This window comes from Manacus candei, unplaced genomic scaffold, assembly GCF_025592945.1.
Source record: "Manacus candei isolate 608988 ecotype Guabito, Panama unplaced genomic scaffold, ASM2559294v1 h1tg000049l, whole genome shotgun sequence".
Taxonomy (NCBI): Eukaryota; Metazoa; Chordata; class Aves; order Passeriformes; family Pipridae; genus Manacus; species Manacus candei.
Genome location: NW_026138097.1, coordinates 3104349 through 3129477, shown reverse-complemented (window position 1 = coordinate 3129477; position 25129 = coordinate 3104349). Strand labels below are relative to the sequence as shown.

The window sequence follows — 25129 nt, the reverse complement described above, 5'->3', positions numbered from 1 at the left end:
CATCAGCACATCTGTGATAATAAACTTTTTTTGAGATAAAAAAGTGTGCAAAAACACCTTCTAAATGGAACTATCTTTGCAATCAACTATTTCATAAAAGGTCAAAGGCACTGACTTGCTCCACTATTGTTGTGGTGGTTGAACACTCATATTCCACTATAATTTCTGCGTCAAGGACTGTGTACCAGCTTGACTACTCACATTTATCTGATGTAACATTTCAAGCAAAATATTCCCCCCCCCCCTTTCATCCTACAAGAATATTTGGCTCATATAAATTTTGAAGAATCACCAAACTCTGAATCAGTTTACTGAAAACCTGCAAGCCTGCAGTAGACAATATAAATATGTGCCTTTGTGGTCTTGGAAAACAAACAGTTGAAACAGGCCTGGCTATTACAGATACCATTTTCATATGAATCTGTGGCTATATATATGTGCACACACATGTATACACACACAGATATGTACACACATACTAGCACATGGACAGGCTACTGCAAACAACACAGCTCTCATGATCAGAAGCATGTTAGGTGAGTATCATGCCCTCATGCAACAAAGAGCAAGAAGCCCCTGAACACTTTCAAATGCTTGAGAGTCTATTAATATATTAAACAATATTAGATGGGTAGGGGCTCTATCAGCCGCAGATATGCCTGATCACATTTTTGCAGGCTCATATAGTGCACAGCTCACTGGGCAAGTCATGAATGCCCAAAATATCAGTCTAAAGTCAATTTAGCTTAACTACTTTCTATTGCAGTATACAGGTCAAATGGACATGAGAAAACTTAAATCATAGCTCTTCCTTGGGTATATAAATGTTTGAAGAAGAAAAAACTGACACACAAAACCAAACAGTAAACCTATTACTTTTAAGAGGAGCTTTATGCTATAATGGGATGAATAGAAAACATTTTTACTACATATTCCCTGTAACTGACTTCAGCCTTTCCCCAGAATATCACAGTTAAAAGAGAAGGGAAAAAAATCGTCCAGTGACTCTACAAGCTAGTTAAGGAAATACATCTACAGCTTTGCAACAGAAACCTGACAAAGCTGAAAAATGTTGAGAGTTCCACTAAGCATTTCCCCCTGTACTCATCTAATACATTGGGATTGTTTATTGTACATTAGTAACCTGCAACTGGGAATTGGTTTAAACTTGAAATCAGAGACTTTATGCTCTGAAAGGATGTATAAGATTCTGTACAGTATAAATATGGTTTTGAAATACTATTATGTAATACTGGAGACTTTTATGCCCAGTTGAAGTGGGCATAGATAAAGGCACTTACTAGGGTTCAGCCCTTTAATGTTTTGAATGTCAAGGAAGATTGGCTAGATCTTTTAAGCTTTTCAGAAATATGTTAAACACTTTAAATGTTTATTATGTTGTAGTGAGAAAAAAATGTGCTTGCAATCAGAATATGCTCATTCAGTACAGGGAGTGGCATCTTCAGAAAACTGGAAGAAGGTTGCATATACTTCTAAGCAAGATTCATTGTTGACCTTTAGGATGCATGCAAACATTAAGAGCACAACTACGCATAGCAAATTAGAATCAAGGAGAGTGCAAAATATGTATCTCCCAAGCTTGTTATCCCAGGGTCTGTTGGGAACAAGATTTTGAAGTACCCATAAAGGCAAACTTTCTCATTCCACAATGAAAAGAGGAGCTTTCCCATCAGTGGTGACAATACCACCCCCAAGATTTCTGACAGTGCTGATGTTGACCATATTAAACTGCTGTTAACCCTTCTGAGTGTTAGGGCTAGCAATTTATTTATTTAAAAATATTTAATGATCTTAGATGTTTGTTGTTTTGGTTTGTTTTTTTTTTCTGGGTGTCATAGCCAAGGCTCCATGAATCACTTCCACTTTCAAAAAACTGAAGTTTGCATAACTAGAGATTTTAATTTCAAACACTAGACTTCTAACAGATCCCTGCCTTCAGATGGATGCCCAACACTTATAGTCCAGCATGTTTCCAAACCAAGTGGGATTTCTGGGAGACTCTCCTTCCTAGTCTATCTCCCCTTCCAAAAAATCACAGCAGCAGGTGCTATCTGAAGATAATTCATATTATCAATCAGAACAATGGACATTTACATAAGGAGCAACAAATTCTATCATTTACATCCCACCATACTGCACTAGATCAGCATTTCATTCACACTACTGTGAATCCCCAGCAATTTGTGTTGAACACAAGCTGCTTTCAGCCTTTACATCCTTCACTGGTTCCTGACCAAAGTTAAGCATTGCTTTAAACTGAGAGCTTTTCTTCTCCCAGGGTGCTTTTCCTCTACAAAGTCTTCCGATAAGTCCTAAAAATTGCTCTGTAAAAGCCACTATGGAGAAAGGCAGAGCATAGAATTACTTGTGAACTAAAGGGTGTGAAAGAAACTCATTTTTAAAGAACTGAACGCCAGAATGAATACATTTATTTATACCACAGTGCACCAAAGTTCCAATATCAATAGCTGAGTCATTGGGCCATATCTAAGTATAAAAGATAAAGACATGCTTTGTGGACATTTATTGGCAGCAATGGCTCCTACTCACATTAGAAGTGCACCAGATGACATCAACTAAATCCAATTAAGATAAATCAGTTTTAATTCTAACAAAGAGCCTCTAACCCAGACAAGAGACAGACTATGCTGCAAGGCTCTTTTCAATCAATAGGAAAACAAGAAGCTTGCCAGTTTCATAATTTTTTGAGATGTAGATAAACTTACTTTTCATCGGTCTTTTCTTTTTTTAAGTTACATAGACATTTCCTCTACTGTGCCTCACGCCAAGAGCGGGCACACAAAGGGGACAAACGCCTCTCAATTTGGAAGCGTCTTTCCAGCCTCCGGAAGGATTTTGTCCCTCGCCAGGCTGAGTGCAGGGATATCGACTCCGTCAACGCTGAGCGCGCTGCTCCCGCTGGAGATGATCGGTATTAGAAACCTTTCCCGTTAACACGGCATGACCCATCACATTTTGTATCCCGTGCACTTTCTGTCAGGGCGATGAGCTGCTAAATATTTCCCGCGAGAAAGCGGGACCGCGCACAGCGCGGAGGCATCGGCCAGGGGCAGGCTGGCACTTGAGGACAGTGAGGTCACAATGTCGAGCGCCTGTCGCCAGCTCGAGAAGGGCATCCCGGTGTTAAAACACCTCCAAGCGCGGGGAGACTCTGCTCCCTCTCAGAGGAATCCCTCCCGCTCAAGGGGCGCGGAGCCACGGCGCTGCCCCCACCGCACCCGCACGACGGGGCGGACTGAGCGTGGGGAGGGCCCCCCGCAGCCGGAGCGCAGGCGCCCCTTCGCTGCCCGCCCTTGCGAGGGGTACTCGGGTCCCGCCGCCCCGCTGCAGGAGGCGCGACTGCCAGAAGGGACGGATGTCCCGGCAGCACTCGCCCGATCGCCTCCCCGCCGCCAGCCCCGGGCACGCAGGGGCCGCACTACTCACCACCGCGTGCTGTCGTGGTAGTGCTGCAGCACAGAGTACCCGAAGAAGGAGCCGTTGGGACCCTGGAACACCACGGGGCGCCCCACGTCCACGTTGTAGCAGCGCACCAGGGCCACCCACAGCAGCGGCCACAGCACTCGCACTCCGCGCCGTCGCGCCGCCGGCATCCTGCGAGCCCCGAAGCAGCCGCCCGTACAGGCGCCTCTAAGCGACGAGCCCCAGCCCGCCAAGCCCGCACTGCCCCCGACGACGACTCCAAGCTGGCGCGGCGCTTTCCTGCCCGCCCCGCGTCTCCGCCCGGCCCGGCCCGGCCCGGTCCGGCCCCGCCGCGCCCCGCAGGGACTGCGCGCCCCGCCCGCCTCGCGCCCTCTGGCGGCCCCTGCGGGTCCTGCCGCGCCGCTCCCGGACCCACCGCCCCTCGGCTCCGAAAGGCACCATCCTCGGCTCTGCCACTCGGCTCCTCCCGCGCAGCGCCCCACCGGCACCGCTCAGCGTCCCTCACTTCCACGAAACTCTCTTTCAGCTGAGGCTTTCTCTCTTTTTTCCACCCGTTCCTGTTCTCGCGCACCCCTGGCCCGCTCCCCTGGTCGGCCTCTAGAAGGAGAAGAGGGAAGTAACAGAGCTGAGGGCAGAAAGAGATGGTGGAGGAATCAGTCCTGCCCTCCCGTCATTAGTTTGAGGCTATCAGCCCTGCTTGAATTTGGCACGTGGAGAGGGACGCTTCATGGCAGGTGTCAGAAGAAAGATCTGACTGACATCATGCTGCACGGGAGATTTTTCTGGGGAAAAGGGAAACCATGAGGAGAGGCAGTGTCTTTTTTCAGGGCAATAGTAATGAAAATACTTTGGGGAAAAAAATCAGACCTGTGTTTTCTGGCATAAGTACTTCAGGTCTGAAAAAGAAGCAGCAACCTTTGTGGCTAAGTAAAAGCTGAAAATAATTGCTCTAATACTTTAATGTGACCGAGAGCAAAAATAATCAGTCAAATATATAATAAAAGATGAGCCAAAGCAAAGGAAAGAAGATAGTCTATTCCAAAGAATAAGAGAAGGGTGATCATCACCCAGAAGGAGAAGGGGAGAGGAGTTATGTGCTAGAAAACCCTGGGCCCACAAAGCCCATCCTTTTAACAAAGTAAAAAGCAATACATTTTAGTGCTCATGATTCAGAAAAGATTGTGGTTAGATTCTTGTTAAGGATCAAGCCCAGAATCTCAGAGAAGAAATACTCTCTCAGCAGTGACTTTAATTTGTTGTTGTTAGTGTTGACTCTAGCTGTTTAATTCCATGTACACCCCTTATCCATGAGGAGGTGCATCAGGAGAAGCAGAGTAAATCCTGGGAACAGAGGGGCCAGGAAGTCTGATACAAAAGGAGCTGCTTCTTCTGGCAGGCCACTGGAGATCAGCAAGCAAGTCCAGTACTTATTGCTTACGCACATGATGGTTCATGGGGAATTTACTTGTGATGACAAGAGCATCTCCAGGGAAGACTGCTGGATGTTGGGGCTGTTGGAAAGCTGGCATGGGAAAACACTCTTGCAGGTCGAATTTTCTTTCAGTGAAGGAAGCTCTTGGTGAAAGTGTAATCATTTTCTGCAAAGGGTTTGCACCACGACTTGTGTTCAGCGAGGAAGGAATTTTGTGGTAAACTGTTTCATGGTGTCTACATGGCTCTTTCAAAAGTGTAGCCTGTTTTTGTTAAGGAGCATCCTCATCAGGAAAAAGATTGATCGCAATCATTGCCCTTGAACACCACCCTCAGAGCAAGTACTCTGGTGCCACAGGTATATGTTGCTATTTAGAAACTGCCATTTTTGATGTTGATTGTGATGCCAGAAAGTGGACATTAGCATAGGAATATTCCAGGGACAGGTTAAGTAGAGAAGTAATAACTACAGAATTTGGTGGTGAAAAAAAAAGATCAGTGAAGGAAGGGATTTCCAATCATCAAGGTGTTTTATATTGGCTGTGTAAAGCCTAGTGGTATAATTATTTAGTGTTCTTGCTCAAGGTGGCTTATAAAAAGGTTGGAGTAGTGCGAGTCTTCTTCATCTAAGTATGACCAAGATTATGGAGAAGTGAAAATTTTCTAGTTTTAAAGTTAAGTGGCACAGTGGTCAATATCAAATAAAAAGGAAGAGTCACTTTATCAGTAACTTCAGCCTTCAGTGTGTGATTAAACTGCAAGAACTGATTTGCTCATTAAAGCACCAAGTGAAAACAATGGGGCATTTACATTGTATTAGCAGGGAGATTTATAACATTTAATAAAAAGATTTTCATGGGGGTTTTATAACTGTGCAATCAACATGGATAAAAGTAATTTGATTTAGGCAGAAAGTCAATATGCCATGATTAAGGAAATTCCACAAATGACATTCAATCTCATTAGCACTACAAAGTCAAATCTCTGCCTTTTGAAGCAAGGAAGTCATGGGGGTTTTCAATTAATTACCTGGGCACTGAGCGATGCTCAGGCAGCTCTCCAACAAAGTTAAAGGAAATGTGGGATGACATGCTGGAGAGAGCAATAGGTTCATCCATCACCAGGGGAAGGAGGGAAGCAAAGCAGCTAGAGGAGGTGAATGGAACACTTGTCTCTCATGCTGTAGAGTGCTCTTGGGATGACTTATTTCAACTAGAAGTGATATATAAGAAATTGTGTCAGTCCACAAAAATTTCAGCTCTCCATTCTTGGCAAAGAAGATTATCCAGGGAAAGGCCAGGAACACAGTACTTCCATCCTTTTCTTTCTTTTACTGCACATCCAAATACCGAAGTCATCTCATGTTAAATCTAACAGGAATTTTGTCAGTCCAAACAGAAATAGAAACTGCCTGTCTCAATGGCGTAAGTTTAGCTGATAAAATTCTGGCATGCCATTTATGAAAGCAATGGGAAGCATCCAATGCAGCAACAAGGGTAATAATAATGTACAGTTAAATGAATATGGCAAAACTAAGGGCTGAGAACATGGGATAATACATTAAATTGTATGCCAACCCTTCGTGAAAGAACCGTTCAGAACAGGAATCACTATAATCTGTACTTCTATATCCGTTTTCTCGCTGCATGAACCTTGAAGTTTGTATCATCTAGGGAGCCTCCATACCTGCACCATAGGGCTAATTTGTACTTTACACCCACCTATATTAATTGAACACTGTATTTTGGCAGGGCTCAGCCGCCAGATTAGTTTTTAAATTAGAAAAGTTATCTGTATATTGAGAATTGTCAGTGAAATAGCACCCTTAACAATACTTTTTAATTAATAGTAGAGCTCAGGGAAAAAAAAGTCCAGTACAATAATGTTCTGACTGTGGAAAGAAAAAGAAAACAAATGCACCATGTCTGCATTTCTTAAAGATTCAGCTGTGTACAGACGGGGTTCATCAAGACTTAGCGTTAACAGATAAGCTGCCCTCTTGGAGGCTTACCCTGCCAAAATGCCACTTCAGAGATGATTCATATATGTGTGTGTGTGTATAAATATAATATATATATAAAATATAAATTTGTTCCTATACTGCACATTGTGAATTCCATATTGTTTTCCTTATTTTTACCAATACCTTACTTAATCTGAAGACCCTGCTTATCATTTGCCTTTCCTTGCATTTGTATCAAATGCAGTGCTGTGATTGAGGTTTAACCATCTGTTTTAATCCAGTTTATATCCACATGTAACTGCATTTTCACTTCCCACAGGCACCCACAACTTACAAGTACAGTTGCTGTAAGCTTATTTGATCATATTTTTTGAGCCCCATTTGTTTGGGTGCAGATTTCTCTACCTATCCTCCAGCTCCCTCCTGCTTGCTCTTAGCCACAGCTGGGGAGAGGATGTGTTCCTGTGTGGGGTCAGGGCAACACCCCCTTCTCCTGCCCTGGCATCCATCAGCAGGAACATGCTAACAAAGCAAAGGCATCTCATGATCTCAGTAATAAAGGCTGCTGCCTCTCCCCATCGTTTTTCATACGTTTATGTCAGTACATGCTCAGTAGTAAGAATGTTTTAACTGAACTTGGGTTAAAGGTTTCCCATTGCATTGGTGAGACTTGCTGATTCTTCGTGTGCATTCTCTGTATTTCTCTGACAAGTGCTCAATACAAGGAGATCAGTAATTCTGTTTGTAAATCAGGTCCTAATGATAATACCGCAGTTTCTTTTCAGTCAGTTCCCACAGAACTCTGTGATGTAACTCACCTTCAGACTCAGCTGTAAGAAGTTCAGGAGACGAAACTTCTTTAGTCTTTCAGTGGATGAGATGTTTTCCAGACATTTTTTTGTAGCTCTTCTTGCCTACCAGGTAAAGAGCATCCTCTTCAATTCCTCTTCCACTGTGGCTTCATTCTGAAAATAGATTATGGTTGCTTGCCCCATTGAAGGAGAAATAAAAGCACTGCCACCTTTCATTGCAGTGCAAGGAGAATGGGAAAAACTTCTCCTCTTTCCTCATTTCTTTTCAAGCCCTCATCACTGCTGAAACTGTCAGAGAGAGGGATGTTCCTTTGTAACGAATGCACAAAAGGAGTAACTCTAATATACCAAAGTATTTATATATATGTACATACATAAAATAAGATAAATATAACATCTTTTGGATAAAGAGGAAAATCCCCATACTCACTTGCCTACCAGATGGCAGGAAATGGCTGAATGGACAGAACAGAGCTCTGTCCCTGGCAATTACTAAGCCACACCGAACGAAGCTGACTACATTTCAACTTGTACCATTTCAGCCTGTCAGACATCAAATCACTTGCAGCATCTAGACTTAGAGGCAAAATCTAGACTGCTATTTGTCATGGTACAAACTACACCTTTTTACCTTATTCCCATTAAATTAAGGAGATGTTGCCCTCAATTCTGCACCAAATGCAAGATGAATTAATTTTGCTAGGTAACATGTTCAGGTTGAGTTCCCACTGAAAAACTGAATGAGGTGACTACACTGATCTCCTCACATAATACACACATTTAATTCCTATTGGTCTGTTCTTGCATTTTTCTGTAGCTACTTCTCCAGCTGGAGTAAATAGGAAAGAAGGAAAAATATTCTTTTGCTGGTACTGTTATTTGCTATTGTTAGCTCTTCAATCTACCTCTTACCTTTTCCATACAGCTATACTAGCGTTTTCCAAGCAGATTGAGAATCTTAGAAGTTTTATGTGGGTGGAAGACAGAATCACAGAATCAATTAGGTTTGAAAAGAGCTCTGAGATCATTGAGTCCAACCTATGACTGATCACCACCACGTTAGCTAGACCCTGGTACTAAGTGCAACATTCTGTCTTTCCTTAAATACCTCCAGGGACAGTGACTCCACCACCTCCATGTGCAGTATCTAATCACCCTTTATGTGACAAATTTCTTCCTAATGTCCAACCTAAGCCTCCCCTGGTGCAGTTTAAGACTCTGTCTTCTTGTCCTGAAAAGAGGCTGACCCCCACCTGGCTACAACCTCCTTCAGATAGTTGTAGAGAGCAATATAGTCACCCCTGAGCTTCCTCCTCTCCAGGCTAAACAACCCCAGCTCCATCAGCTGCTCCTCATAGCCCTTGTGCTCCAGACCCTTCACCAGCTTCGTTGCCCTTCTCTGGACTTGCTCCAGCACCTCAATGTCTTTCCTGAATTGAGGGACCCAGAACTGGACACAGCACTCAAGGTGAAGCCCCACCTACACCAAGTACAATGGAAAAATCACTTCCCTGGTTCTGCTGGCCACACCATTACCGATACACATCATGATGCCATTGGTCCTCTTGGCCATCTGGGCACACTGCTGGCTCATGTTCAACTGGCTGTCAACCAGTACTCCCAGGTCCTTTTCCACTGGGCAGCTTTCCAGCCACTCTGCCCCCAGCCTGTTGCACTACACAGAGTTGTTGTGGCAAAAGTGCAGGACCCGGCACTTGGTCTTGTTGAACCTCATGCCGTTGGTCTCAGTCCATCTACCCATCCTGTCCTGATCCCTCTGCAGATATTTTCTATCCTCCAGCAGATCAACACACTGACCCAACTTGGTGTTGTCCACAAATTTGCTGATGGTAGACTCAACTCCCCCATCCAGATCGCCAACAAAGATACTAAACAGGACTAGGACCAACACTGATCCCTGGGGGATACCACTACTGACTAGATGAGCCAATGCGAATTGTAGGAGATACAGAAGCTGATGACTTAATCAAAGATCACCTTCTCATAACAATAGCTAAAAGAATAAAGTGGAAAGCCAGAATTTTCAGAGCCTCATATTACAAAATCAATTGTCCCCTCTTAGGTGTTTAAGGGATTTCTTTTCTGAAATGGTACTGTTTCATCAGCAATCCAGATTGTTTAGTGATCCAACCATTGTTCTATCCCCTTTAAAACTATGCATTAACATTGCACTTAAAACATTTGACTTGGTTCAGTATTGGGGTTTATTTCAGCCTGATTTATGGTCAATTTGTGCCCAAATGAAAATGCATCATATAATGTAAAACATTTATCATATGCTGGATACCAGTAACTGAAGAAATTCATCTGAGCCAAAAAAAAGAAAAAAAAATCCATCAGGTAAATTTTTCTTATCTGATGGATTATCCTAACTTTTTTTTTGTCTGTCTTTGTCTGCATTTTCATACTCATGTAACAGACATCTACTCAGTAGCCTCTATTCAACTACAGTATGTGCTTCATTAAATACATGCTTAAATATGAGAGCATGCTTGTACTTTATTGACCTAAGGGGAACTGAATGGCAGACCTGAAGCCAACCATGTGTTTGGAGTTAACTGGGTTTCAGGCTACCTTTTGTACTTTTAACATTAATAGTAATCATATTTTGCACCTCTCATTTTCTGACAGCTGTCATACATTTGTTTTCATGTGGTCAGAAATACACTCTTGCTGTACATATTCATATACTACATATTTAAAAATGTACACACACATTGCAAGTCACAAACACAGACTTCTTTTGAATTGCTTTTTCTTCACTAGCGTTGGTCTCGCTAGTAGGGTTGTCACTACACATTTTTATTTCTTACTGACAACAGTGATATGGTGGTCAGTCACTCAAACCAAACCTTATTACCACAGCCCAGGGATCAATGGATTTTTCAACCCTTTTATCACTTTATCACAGCTTTTATCACCATTAACAATAGGAGACACAACTGGCAATATACTGTAATCAAATCCTCTCTGTGCTATTTCTTCTGTTATATTCATGCTATAAGAAAGACCAGTGGATAAGAATGTGTAAATCCAAAAAAAAGCCACGTAGTAATATATTCCAAAAGCACATGCAACACGTCTCAGGTAGTTACCCCTAAAATAGCTACACCAGCCCCCTGAGGCCTCTCTTAAGCAAAATGATGATGAAGTTTTGTTTTTTTCATCTCCACTGACAGATGCCCAACAGGACCACTGTGAGGGGAGACAGGTTATCAAGATACAAGAGCTGTGGTTAAGGAAAAGTCAAGCTCCACCAGTGGACAATTTAGAGCACCCAAAGCTAGGCTTTCAAGAATGATCAAGAGATAAAACCTCTGACTCATCTGTGACTAAACAGAAACTCCAGAAATACTAACCGCCCTACACCAAAGCTAGCCTCTGCAGTACCTCCTAAATGATCACTGAAATGTAACCAAATATAGATAGCCTTAAAACATAACTTATGGATATCCCCATACTTAAGAAGGTTGATATGCTCTTAATTGAACTTGCTTCTAGCATGGTCTCAGTCTCATCTAACTTAATATTTCTTGACTATCTACTGAGCTCTCACCCATGGCTGAATTTTAAACTCAGACTAGATGGGGCTGTTGAATGAACCATGCAATTTGGAGAAAAACATAACACTGGCTTTCAATAGATATCGGTCCAGGCTATAGCTCTTCTCCATGATCTTTTTAATAACCTCATGGGTATTATAAGTAATGGAGGTGAATGCTGAAATTGTGACTTTTCATAAGAGAGCTGTTTTTCCTAGAAGACTACCTCTTTACTGCTAACTCTGGGACTTCTGGGAAAAATGCTGGGCTACCTGGAGAAATACATCAAAGAGAAATGATAAATCAAATTCCCCTACCAATTATTGTCCTTTGTCTGGGACCAGGAGGAGATTAGACTTGCCAAAAACCTGCAGTTTCTATATCAACCTCAGGCTGACAAGAATACGTGTACCTGAGACATAGAGGCACAATGAATCCTTATGACAGTTTTTGTAAGTAGCTGAGCCCTATACTTGGTCAGTATCCAAGTTACAAGCCAACAGCAGCTCTTCTCCCTTCTTGTAGAAGATCCCCAGGACGATGGGGCACTCTTCTAAGGAGAACCAACATGCTGCAGTATTTCAGTGAAGAGAATAAATTACAAATGAGATTTTTTAAATATTCACTCCCATACAAAAATCCCACTGTTTTCAACCTGCACATTTAAAGTGCTAAGCACAGCTACAACCTATCACTCCCCAAGGCAGGGAAAGCCATGCTGCAGTCTATATTTCAGCAACACTGTCACAGCAGCTTATGAAACTGCTGCTTTACAGACAGCTAATCCTTCCTACTAGCTGCACTGTGGTAAAACTTAAATAACCAGCTGATGATGAGATACACAAAACAAATACAGTATTATAAACCATGTACTATCCTGTTTTCAAAAATAGAGTTTTACATCTGAGTGGAATTAACTAAGCAAAAATGATACCAGTTTACATGCCGTTAAATTTACGTGTCTTAGTTTTCTATAAAATTACAGCTTAAGACAAAGATATTACATATTTGATTATATAATTAGATAGATGGATAGACAGACAGACAGATAGATGGAGGTCCTTTTCAACAGCGTGGACATAACCCACAGAAAGTCAGGGAGGACTTTCCAGAAGCTTTAATGGATCTGGACTATTCAGAATTTTTAAGCCAAACGCAAGTGGATTTTGTTTCATTTTTCTCATTTGACTACATCAAAAGAAAAAATCACAAGTGGGAAACACGTAGTAGATATGAGAAAGTAATGGAATACTCACCACTTCGTGGATCCTGTGATCCACCATTTTTCCATACGATATTAAATCTCATTGATTTATACATTGAAGTAGTGTCTCTACTTTCCTATTTAGCCTCTATTTTAAAATCTGTAAGGCTGAGATCCTAGTGGTCTCACAAGCTTTGGCCATTTGTTGAAAGGTCCAGTTTACAGCACAGTTTTCAAACATTTTGTTTGCATTCTTGGCACATCTGCTTTCTATTATTCAGCCACTCAATGTTTATTATTCCACATTCTATCATACGGTCCTTGTGTGAAAAGTTCATGTGAACAAAAGCCTACTTATCATCTTTAAGAGATCCAAACCTGTTCACACGCAGAAAAGGCACTTCCTACAGTTGTGTGTGTGAGCACTAAAAGCTTGAGCCCTTAACCAAATAATCTGGGATTCTCTGCAACCCAGTTATTCCTGAAATCTCAACTATGTTGAGAATTGTTGTTGTGTACTATACATATACAGGAGTTCAGAGAAGTAAACTGTGGGACTCCATAGGACTTGTTATTGGCATGAGATATGTCAGAAGCAGCATAGTTCTCCAGGTTAATAATGTGAAAAAACCTAAATTTCAGCATCCAGATAGCAAGAAGGATGTTGTGTCGATGCCACTAATTAAAAAACTGCAAACAAGAAAAAAGAAAAAAGCCAAACAAAACAAACCCCTCAACCCCCCACCCTATAGGACAGAAGTTTTGGCAGGTATAATTCAATCTAAATCAGTGGAATTAAGGCAAAGAATTTGCAATCCCCAGAGTGATATTCGCTACAAATAATGTAAACAGAGAAGCACAGCAGTTGCAATAACACAGCAGGCTTTCTTGTTTAGGAACAACATTATTCACACACCTCAGTGACTGACTCTGCTATAAAAGAGATTCTGGGAAGAATCTGAAGGAATTTGATGTCCCTGTCATACCATAGACCAGCAAGAAAATAGGACAAATTTGGAGGTCGATGTGACAGTTCTGTGGTTCACTTGCTGATTTCTAATAAGTTGCTTACAGTATCACTCTATTAAAACAAAGTTACACAGTCCTGAACAGGCCATGTGGCAGTAGCAGTGTAAGAAAAATCTTGGGATGTCTTCCAAAATGGAGACAGTGACTGTCAAGCCCAAGCTGTGAGACTGGGGTTTTGGTAGAGGTTCCTCCATCAAAAATAAATAGTCCAAGCTCAGCTACAACTCCAATTTCAGAGAAAAGCATAACCTTTGGAAAAAATTAAGAGTATGTTATGCTTCCCACCCTCCTGGTGAGTGCTTGGAGACCTGCGTGCTCCAGGTGAAAGCAAACCATGCTTCTGTCCTCAGCAACATCATCAAAAAATCTGGAACCAGACTGGTTGGGCTGGTCACAGTGCACATGAAATCAGGTGAGATGCTAATTATCCTGCCTTCTCAGACACATGATAAATCAGTCCAGGCATCCCAGTGCAAAACATTAAACAAACTATGCTCACAATTAGTTGACAGTAGCAGTGACATAGGAGATATTCTGCATTTATTTGATTCCCTAAGTATAGTATGCCATAATTGCAGCCACAAAAGTCTTTCTGAAAACCAACAGGATCCTGCTGAAGGATGTCTACAATACAGAAATTAACTTCTATTTTTAGTCAGTATTAGAGCTTATCTAAAGTAAATGTTAATTCCAGTTTCCCTATAGTCAACAACCCTCCTAGAAATACACTCTTATTCTCAGCCTAAAAATAAGCTGTTGATTTCATGCATTTGCTTCTTATGTTCAGTCTTCCCCCATTATATAAAGGAATCAAGACACCCATGCTGTCTAGCAGCTCATTGAAAGTCACCCCTCATCTTCTGCCAGTTTAAAAACCTGTTTCAAAAGAGACCCTAATGCACAAGCCCCTGAAAGGCTCAGTGAAGACAAATTAAATAAAGTGTTTAACAAATAATTGGACATAAAAGAGGAGCTGAAGAGATTGCCTGTACAATGCAAGGTTGGCTGTTGCCCAGCAGTTCTCTGGTCTGCAGTGCTCTTGCTTAGAGGAAGCTGCTGGCTCTGCCAAAACTTCTGGCTTGCCCTGCTGCTTTATTGAGATGTCCACATGCATCCAGCCAGAAGGCGCAAGGTCAAATTTAGCTTTCCAAGCAGAGAAGGCTCTCTCTAATCATCTTTCTAAAAAAAAGGTTTCATATCACTACAAATAACTGAGGCACTATATCTGCCTATGCTTAAAAACCTAAACATAGCAGGTCCTATGTATGGCCATGAGCAGCACACTACAAAGCAAACATGTCTCCTTGGAAGACCTAATTCATGCTGGCCATTGCCACTGGTGCATTCTTCCCTTTCTCTATTATTGTATTGAGCAAGTCACATCTAAAAAAACCAATGTTAAATCCCCCAAGAGATGTAGGATAGATAGAACTATGGATAAAGGTACATCCAGATTCCCATGGACTGGTATGGCAGTTTTGTGTTTATTCATTGGTTGAATAAGGAGAGCACTGTAAGACCAGCTTCCATAGTATTTTTAGGTAGCATGTAGTAAAAATTCTTCCATAGTATTTTTAGGTAGCATGTGATTATCATCATCTTCAGGAAAAGCACATACAACCTGGATCTCTCCTGGTCAACCTGTATCTATAGCAACATTTCAATCAGTCCCCCCTAGAAATGAGGTCCCACCACAGCAGAACCTGCATAAAATACACAGAAACTGTGCTTCATCTCAAACAGTTTAGCATCCTGAGAATCATTATGTCCTGAATGTGCTATCTCTGAAGCTAAGAGGGGAAAAAAATTCCACATTTAACTGAGCTAGACACATCCTGTACTGAATTTTTAGTTGGATCATATTTTAACTGAGTAGCACACTGGAATCTTGGGGCTGAAGTGTGGTGTGCTTTAAATAACACACAGATAGCACTCACTGTGGCTGCAGGGCTTCAAAGGTGGGGATGGTTTCTTTCAATGTGGAAACATGCTTCAGTTAGAATTCAGTGCAGGCAAGAAAAACATTCATTCTCTGAATACAGCTCAGCCTAATAACAATTTCCTTCACCATAAAGGAAGACCCTAAATTTTCACCTTATCCTTCCTCCTTTTTCTTTCTCCTCTTATTTAACCACTGTTCTAGAAGGGCCATGTAATTGGGGATACACTGCATACACTCTGTTGTTCCTCCGTTTCCTTTAAGAAAATTAAATAGTTACAGAAACGCTGGAGGTGCAAGCTGTCAAGATACAACCAGAGGCAATCAGGTAAAGGTGTCTCTGCCGCAGGCACACAGACCTATTTTGGCAGCAGCACTCACAACGCCCTTCAGACCCTGGACCTGGTAAGCCCCCAGAGCCACGCAGGCCTTGGTCTCCATTTGGAAAAGGTACCTGACAAATCTTTGGTTAAAGCAACACGCCTAATTAGAAAACAACTACCTTGCTCATTTGCCCAGTGGCCACCAGGTGACCTGGACTGCTCTGGCAGCCACAACCAAGAGAACCAAGTCATGTCACAGCAGATTCCTGCACCACACTTATCTCCATCAGCATCCATTGCTGTACCATGACGTGCTAGCACAGCTATAAAGTAACACATGATTACTACGAGCTGAATTACCACTTCTATGAAATGTCACGTGGTATTTAGTGGCAACTGCAGGAAATAATGGCTGTCACTGTTCTACAACAAAAGAATTCTCCACAGATGTACTTCCTTTGAGTCCATGTGCCTTTAAAATTACTCCAATGCATACAGGATACCAACTCAATGTTAACAGAGGAAGACTAGAATCAGTGTGAATGACAGCCTGAGAGAGAAAAGAAAATTAAAGGTAGCAACTCCTAAATCACAGATAGACACGATGGAGAAGAACATGCAACTTTCTACTTTCTTCTGTTCTGTCATTTCTAATTTGTCATATTATGAATATACACAACCAGAGTCTGAAAATCCCACACTAGCAATGCTTTTGAGGACCAGCATCTAGGAACAGGTACTCCATAGCTTGGTCTTGATATTCCATGCATAGTGGAGCAGCTGCCAGTTTCTGCTCGTATTGATGGCCACAATAAAGTTGTAATGACATTGCAAAAAAGCTACCTTTACTTGAAAAAGCAAATGAAAAATAAGTTTCTCAATTTTACAAACTCCATAGAGGAAAAAAATTATTTTCTGTAACACACACAGATGGACAATAGGATTGTATGCAAGAGTATGTGTAGTGGTTTGGATCTTGTTTTCCCCCAGAGGCTAAGAAAAGTGGTAGACCCCAAGGGGTGGAAACCCCTGGAAGTTTTGGAGTTCTGTCCAATGGGCGCTCCTGCAAAAATGTCAACATCCCACAAGCTCACCGGAAAAGATGAGTTGTAGTTTGGTTGTTGTAGGAGAGGTGGCCATGTTGTAGAGCCACGAGGAAGGGGTTCTGAGCCCCTTGGGCCCTCTGGGGCCTCCCAGCCCCTGGCTGGGGGGCTGCAGGGACCTGGAACAGCATAAAGCTGGGCTAGGTGCCTGTAGTTATGCCGGGAGATGTTTTCTCCATGGGCGCAGAGCAGCAGCCGGCACTGACCAGAGAAACGGTGGCAGAGAGCCAGGACAGATAACACCTGAACTGAAGGAGCAGCAGAAGCAACATGCAGCACCAGGGAAAGGACTCCTGGAAGGAGAGCCGGGAGAAAGAGAACCAGCAGCTGAGAGACAGAGTTCTGGGGGTAAGACTCTACCAGATCCCCTAAAACTCCTTTGAGATCCCTCTGAGAAAAGAGGGAGATGGACTCCTATTTGAGAGGAGCCTTGGAGTACAGCAGTACCGGAGAGAGAGGAGCTGAGAAGCTCAGAGCGTCCTGGAGCTGGACCGGGACGGCCAGATGGAATGCGGGGAGAGTTGACCTTGGCTCCCCCCCTTGCACTGCTGCCACGGTGGCAGCCTGAGAGACAGGGCACAGAGGCCCTGCAAGGAGCTGAGTCTCCTGGAGATACCAGACCGTCACGAAGACCCCCTGTGTCTTCGTGATATGACGTGGTGATACGACCTTGTCTGGGCTTACGAAGCCCACGGAAGACCCCTCGGTTGGAGGCGATGGGGCCGAGAGAGGCTTGAATACCTCCCTCGTGAGTGTTGGCAGAAAGCCAGCCACAGCTGCTGCATGAGGAGAAGACAGACAGACTGCTGCCTCAGAAGATGCTGCTGCTTAAGGTCTGGAAGGGATCTGTCCTTCTTTCCCTCCTGGACTTTTATTTGGAGGGGAGAAGAGGTCTGATCATTGTAAATACATATGTCATGGTAGAGATAGTTTGTGATCGTGTGTATAATGTGATATGGTATTTATTTGTACAGTCATTGTAATATATTCCCTTTCCCCCACTTTGAGTCTGGTGTGTTTTGTCTGGAAAAACCCATCTCACATTAGGTTGAGATGTGGGAGGAGGAATGGAGCTAGGGGATTGGATTTTGGGGCTATCTCAAACCATGACAGTATGAATGACAAAAATCAAACCAATCTTCTCAGTATTCTTCCCAGTTTACAGAGTCTGAAATGCTCATTTTAGAGGAAAGAACCAGATACCATGTACTGTGTAGGAGAGAAAATAAATTTTAGCACAGATCACACAGAAAGAGATACTATAAATGGCATAACTGGAAGTTGGATGGATTTGTAGATAATGTTTTATGAAAAGTTTAAAATAGTATGTTGCTAATAAGTATCAGCACTGAAATAACACATGAATAGAAAACCTGGTATTTTTCATCTAAACTGGACACTAGAGGATGCTTGATAAACCTGTTTAAGTCTTATCTTTATAAACAGATCTACACATTTTTTTCTGTACACATGCATATGGGTCCATAAAATTACAAATCTCATATATATATATTTGTAGTGGTTTGAGCCCTAAAAATCCAATTTCCAACCTCCCCCACAATTTGCCTCAATGTAAGAGAAGTTTTCAGACAGGCACAACTCAGCATGGGGAAATTATATCAAAATTTATTACTAACAGAATAAAAACTATAGAAACTAAAAAGCAGATAAATACACAGTATTAATACAATTTCCACCACCCCTGGGGCCCTGCCACATCAATCCAGAAGAAGAACCTTCAGGGCGATAGCTAATGTCTCTCTCTCACTGGGGTATCAGGGAAGGGGTCTTCTGCATCCCCACCAGCTGCTCAGCCTCTGCCGAGGTCTCTTCCTGGACTCCAAGGGAACACTTGCTACACCAGGTCTGCATTATGAGCTACAGGGAGTCAGCTTTTGAATCCTTTCCCCCTGCTTCGTGAAGGTTCCTCCCAGGGAGTAAGACTCAGGAACTTTTCCACTTCAGGTCCACTCTTGTCCCCAGGTTGCAGGATTTTCTGGGTTTTTGCTCAGTCTTATACCCCAAATAGCTTTCATTAAAGTCCTTGCACAGAAAAAGCCTGCTTGGTTTGGCTTCTCTCTATCTCAGCTGCAGCCTCAGCTCCACTGCCATATGGCAACGGGAGGCCATCCCCCACATTCCTTGTCCTTCGGTTTTCGGCTGCCCTCATCCAAACCTGACGTAGGGCACCTCCAAGCCCTTGGCCCGTCCCTCTTCTGCTTCAGTCTCAACTTGAGTTGCTCCCTCCCCCTGCCATTGAGGGGAAGGTAGCAGCAAGACTGCTTGAAGTTTCTCTCTCCTCTGCCTGGAATTCTTTCTGCTCTGCTTCACGATCGCCGCTGCTGACTGCCCCGCTCACAGGGGGGGAAAAATGGCGAAGAACTGCCGCAGCCCTGGCCATAGCGCTGGGGCCACGGGGTGCCCAGGGGCACCCCTAATCTCGGGGCCCCCCTGGCTACCTCATGGCTCCAATTCTCTCTGCCAACAACTTCCCTTCCGGTCTGTTGTAATATGCTAATTTCACAGGGGCAAACCGCAGCTCTCCATTGGCCCTGCATTGGAAACTAATTTGGGATTAACCATTTCCAGCCCCAGGGGAGCCTATACGAGACTAAGGTAAGGTTCAGTATAAGAAAATCAAAATATCTTCTCTCTCAGATGCATCCTTTAACAATCCAGTCTAAATGAGTTTGGCAACCTCTAACCTTTGCTAAAAAGGCAAGCAATTATTTGATAAAGTCTTTGACTTTCACCGATGTGTGTCTAAACAAGGACATTTTATAATCACAAGTAGGTTTGGTCTGGAGCATATTAGTTTATACCCACATTGGCACTACTAGAATCATTTGACACTCCAACAACAAAAAAAAACAGTACTCAAAGTGAAGCAACCAGTTTCATGCTTTCACCTTAACTTGTTTCATTTATTTAAACTGTAAACTGATGCCTTATGTACACATTCTCTTTTAAAAAAATTTAGAAGCAGTTAAAACTTCAGTCTGAAAAAAACTGTTGTACTTAACACACTTTCTCATTATTCCCATAAGGAATGTGATTGCTAACAAATTACATATAAGGGATAACACCCTTAAACATTTTTTCAAAATGTGAATATGGGTAGTGGTTACCTGATTTTATTTTTTAAAAAAACAATGACTCTCTAATCCATTTTGCATTCTTTAATGAGGTCATTTAAGGGAAGAAAATATTATTTAGTCCATCCAATGTTGTATGAATATTATACAGACTATTACAGTTTTTTCCACTGCACTTAGGTCATGCTTGACAAAGCACAGTCCATAACTAGTATCTTTCGTGGAAAGGGAAAAGAACAGAAACAGAAAATGTGAAAAATAGCTTACCTGGGAGGACAAGAGTGATCATAGTGATACTCACTGTCAAAGTAATAAATCCCTGCATTTAAGTTCCCAAAGCCTACAACAACATATACCTTACATGGAACCCCAAAACTCAGATATATGTTTTAGATTGCTGTAATGACAGCAATAGGAAAATCCCACAAATCCTCAGCCAGTTATGCAAGGAATATGCTTTTTTCAAAGCCAAACATACCTATGTCAAGCCTGGTCAAGGTTGCTGCTGTGACAGGCTGGAGCATGCTGTTCTGCTACACAACAGTAGGAGTGAGATGGGCTTATACTGGAAACAGTTACAAGGAGTGGACTTTTAAAGCAAATTTGATACATTTGATGTTTCATAAAAGGAAGAAGTTAGACCACTGTCCCCTAAAAACCCCAGAAGCTATAAATAACAAAGCAGCATAAAAAACCGGTTTTGCCAGAGACAAGGCAGGAGGAAATGAAGATGTTAACTCTTGGTCCTTAACTGCCAAAGACAACCTGTGTCTTTAGACTTTAATCAGCAATTTAAAACCCAACATATTCTTTACACTGCTAGTGGCCACAATAGACCTTGGATCACTCAAATTGTTTCACTTCCAGTTTCATTAGGATACAAAACTATGCAAATGAATTCAGCTTGGTTTCTTTTCTTTTCTATCATGGTGGTCTTCTATGATGGAGTGACTGCAAGGACCATCTACCATCATCTACCTAGACCTCTGTAAGGCCTTTGACACGGTCTCATGTGACATCCTTTTCTCCTAATTAGAAAGACATGGGTTTGAAGGGTGGACCACTCAGAGGGTAAGGAATTGGCTGGATGGACACAGCCAGAGCATTGTGGTCAACGGCTCGGTGTCCAGGTGGAGGCCAGTGATGAGTGGTGTCCCTCAGGGGTCTGTCTTGGAACTGGTGCTCTTTTAATTTATCAATGACACAGACAGAGATCAAGTACACCCTCAGCAAGTTTCCAGATGACACAAAGGTGAGCAGTGCATTTGGCACAACAGATGGAAGGATGCCATCCAGCGGGACCTGGGCAAACTTGAGAAGTGGGTCCATAGGAACTTACCGAAATTTAACAAGTCCAAGTGCACCTGGGTTGGGGCAATCTCAGAGGCAAGTCCAAACTAGGAGAAGAACTCATTAAGAGCCGCCTTGTGGAGAAGGACTTGGGGGTTTCCTTGCTGGAAATGAGCCAACAGTGTGTGCCTGCAGCCCAGAAGGCCAGTGATATCATGGGCTGCATCAAAAGAGGACTGGTCAGCAAGTCAAGTCTACTCTGCCCTCGGGACACCCAACCTGCAGTGCTGTGTCCACGTCTGGGGTCCTCAGCACAAGAAAGACATGGGCTTGTTAGAGTGGGTCCAGAGGAGGCCACAAAGATGATCTGAGGAATGGAGCACTTCTCCTGCGAAGACAGGCTGAGAGAGTTGGGGTTGTTCAGTATGGAGAAGAGAAGGCTCTCAGAAGACCTCATTGCAGCCTTCCAGAGCAAGTTTTTACATGGGCAGATAGTGACAGGACAAGGCAGAACGGTTTTAAGCTGAAAAAGGAGATATTTAGATAAGATGATAGGAAGAAATTCTTTACATGAGGGTAGGGAGGCAGTGGGAAGAGGTTGTCCACAGAAGTTGTGGATGCCCCATCCTGGAAGTGTTCAAATTGGATGGGGCCCTAAGCAATGTGTCCTAGTAAAAGGTATCCCAGTCCATGGTAGGAGGGTTGGAACTATATGATCTTTAAGGTCCCTTCCAACCCAAATCATTCTGTGATTCTATGATAATTTAAAACTTTACAACACAAGCTTCCCCACTTGCTACATTCTCACATCAGCTTTTCAGTTCACCACGTGTCTGTTTCACAGGTTGTGCTCCCTTGAAAATCTGAAGGTCTCCATTGACTTTTTACAGTTTAATGTACTTGAGTAGCTCTTCTTATGAGAGTGATATCAGCCTGGAAATACCTACGGATGTCTCAGACAGGAATAAGAACAATACTGGTGGATCCTTTCAAAAGAAAAATCATACCAAAGATGTTGCAAAATTATACAGTAAATAAACTTTATTTAATCTCAGCTCTATTTAGATTAGTGCTGTCAACAGTCACAGATCAGTTATGTATTAACTATTTACAAGAATTTACAGGAACATACCTTTTCTCCACAAAAATATAAGTACAAAAGCTAGGAGTAAACAAATGAGGTACTGCAACTTGGATTTATTGTAGGCAAAAGCATATAGAAGTGACCTTTAGCAAACAATCAAGATCAAATTAGGAGAGAATCGTCAACAGAAGTTCCTAGTTCATCAGAAAAATCTCCTCAACCACTACTCATTCAAAATGTATTGCACAATTCATTCAAAAATAAAAAAAAATAAATAGAAGAAACAAACCATTTATTTCAACTCTTAAAAAACACCCAGTAAAACCTGTATAAAGATACAGTAGTGGGCAATTCCTTCCCAGGATAGTCTTTTCTCTCCTTTAAAAAAATAACCTTTAACACAAAATAGAAGACAGTATTCAATAGAAGAGAAAGACTCATCATCAAATAACCCCTGATTAGCATTTCTGTCAAGGCAGTTTTAACTATATTCATGGTCCAAAGGTGGTGTTGAGTTTTGGTTCTTGCTGTCCATTTGTGACCTTGAATAATAGCTTTTCTTCTTGTCCCTTTTCAAGGGACAACAAAAGAGATATAAACACATTTCTAAGCAGCAGTGTCGTGAGACATTCTCATCACAAATTCAAGATGGTCGTAGCCATGACTAGAAGAATGAAAAATTAGAAGAAATGAACAAATGTTAGATTGCTGAGAACAACTTAGAAGATCTTAATATTAAAATAATGACATTATTTCTTGTATGATTAGAAGAATTTCAGGTAAGTCAAACTGCCAAATTATTAACTGATTTTGAGCAAGTAATTCTATACCAGTATCTGCAACACAGTTGAGAAATTGATGAAAATTAAATAAGCTGTAGTAAAACAGTCAGAAGTCTCACTGGAAATAGTCTACCACGTCTCTGCATATTAATCCGATGAAACACAACGTTGTCCTCTCTGCATAAAGGCCTATCATCAAAATTGAAATGATAATGTATAATATTGGAGCTAGCAAAAAGTCTCTTCTACCAGAAAAATATTGACCGCCTTCACAATTAAGTCAGCATCACCTTAATTTCTAAGGTATATACATGCAAGAATAAAGGGCAAAAATACTTGAGATGAAGTAAGCAACTACAATCCAATAATGAGGTCTGAATAGTTTACATATATACTAGTTAAAGTTATGAAAGTGTAACAGATAATTGCTGACATTAAGGTCAACATCAACAAGCCCTTCTGTGGTGTTTCAAATGCAGCTGAGAACACCTGAATTTTTTACACCAGCATTATAGACAGCATGACAGGAACGTAAGTTTCAAACATACCTTCTGAAATAGTGTTGTAAATAGCTTTGTTCCATCATTATCAACAATTCAATTCTTTTCAACAGAGGGCTAGAAAAAACAGTTGCTGATTTTGTCAGAAGTGATCAAGGCTAGTAGTCTAAACAGTCCAAACTCTATTGCATTTTAAGTGCAATAAATACATTCCCCATTGTATTCAAAGGTTTAAAAAATCACAAAGTAGAAATCATGACTGTTAGCTAAGATGAACAATTTTTTTCCTTTGAAAGAAGTATTATTTTGTGTTGAAGGCTATATTTGCATGACTGCAAGAGAGGAAGATAACCTGTCAACAGCATTGTGGTAACTAGCCATGGAAACAGCCTAAGTTAATGTGTTTTGCTGTGGTGGTGCTGCAGGCCAACAACTGCATTCCAGCCAAGAGACAGCAAATGCTTCACGCACACTCAATCAATTCCTGGCAACTGTGTAAAACTTTCCAGTTGCAAAGGAGGAAAAGAAAAGTTGAGCTGACCATATCCTATAGAATTTATCTGCAGAGTTTATTATATATCAAACACCACTAGTGACTCAAATTATAAGCTTATCAGTCAGTACAGAAAGCTTTTTCCTCTGTACTTCCATACTGTATTCCTCTCTCAACCACTATTGCTTGTGTGTTGCTTGTTTAGCTTGGCTAGTCTGATGCAACCTGCATCTTTAGGCCTAAGTCAGCTGTTCTGTTCCCATAATGCTACAACTAGCATTGCAGGTTCATAATGAAAGCAACTAAATAAAACCTGAAGAAAGGCACAATAAACTGAGAGCATAAAGCTCACCTAATTGTTCTCCCTAATGTCTCTGCTTTAACTCCTCTTGATATCAAACCAAAGCTGAGATTCAGAAAGGTAATATGTTTACATGCAATCATATCCTAATCCCTCTACAGAGAATATTTCATCAATCTTTTCTAGGATAATTCAATCTCACATTTAAAAGACGTAATTCATTTCAAGCAGTGCAGCATGTCTCCCACAAATCTGACTTATTTGCCTATTCAAAAAAAGGAACTCATAAAGTGAATAAAGACAAAACAAAGCCAAGTGCAATAAAATACAATATTACATATTAATTAATTCAAAATCTGAATTTTTTTCAGATATTTCTGTACTCAATCAATGTTTGAAGTTATGCTTATAACTGAAAAACATCTGGTTTGAATCAATATTTACCATTTTCAAACTTGGCTTTGTAGAGCAAAACATGATTAAGAGTAGAACAAAATTTATCATACACATGTAGAACAAATATTTGATTTTTAACAAAGGAAAACAGGCAAGAAAATAAGGAGAGGAACGATTAATCTCATAGTACATGTTCCATCTTCAAATAAAACAAGTATGTATTAGACTTCACTCACCCACATGCTAACTAAGCACAGACTGAAGGGATATTCAAAAGATACCACTGCGAGGTGAGGCAAACTACAAAGCCAGGAAGAAAAGAGCTTATTGGACTACTTTGTTAACAGTGTTATATA

At 41.7% G+C, this 25129-nt stretch overlaps 2 protein-coding genes across 15 annotated transcripts in view; both read right to left on the bottom strand.

The window, feature by feature from the left end:
• ITGA9 (integrin subunit alpha 9) overlaps positions 1–4544 on the bottom strand; it is a 223113-nt gene extending 218569 nt beyond the window's left edge. For all 3 annotated transcript variants that reach the window (XM_051798702.1, XM_051798703.1, XM_051798704.1), the window contains exon 1: positions 3469–4544. In XM_051798702.1, the coding sequence (XP_051654662.1) occupies positions 3469–3635 (167 nt within the window). In that variant the 5' untranslated portion in view covers positions 3636–4544. The remainder of the gene's footprint in view (positions 1–3468) is intronic.
• A 17696-nt stretch (positions 4545–22240) lies between these two features.
• Positions 22241–25129, bottom strand: part of GOLGA4 (golgin A4) — a 73327-nt gene continuing 70438 nt past the window's right edge. For 11 of the 12 annotated variants that reach the window (XM_051798675.1, XM_051798667.1, XM_051798676.1 and 8 more), the window contains 2 exons: positions 25010–25073; positions 22241–22965 (listed from right to left, as the gene is read on the bottom strand). In XM_051798675.1, the coding sequence (XP_051654635.1) occupies positions 25044–25073 (30 nt within the window). In that variant the 3' untranslated portion in view covers positions 22241–22965; positions 25010–25043. The remainder of the gene's footprint in view (positions 22966–25009; positions 25074–25129) is intronic. The other variant, XM_051798668.1, reaches the window with a different exon arrangement.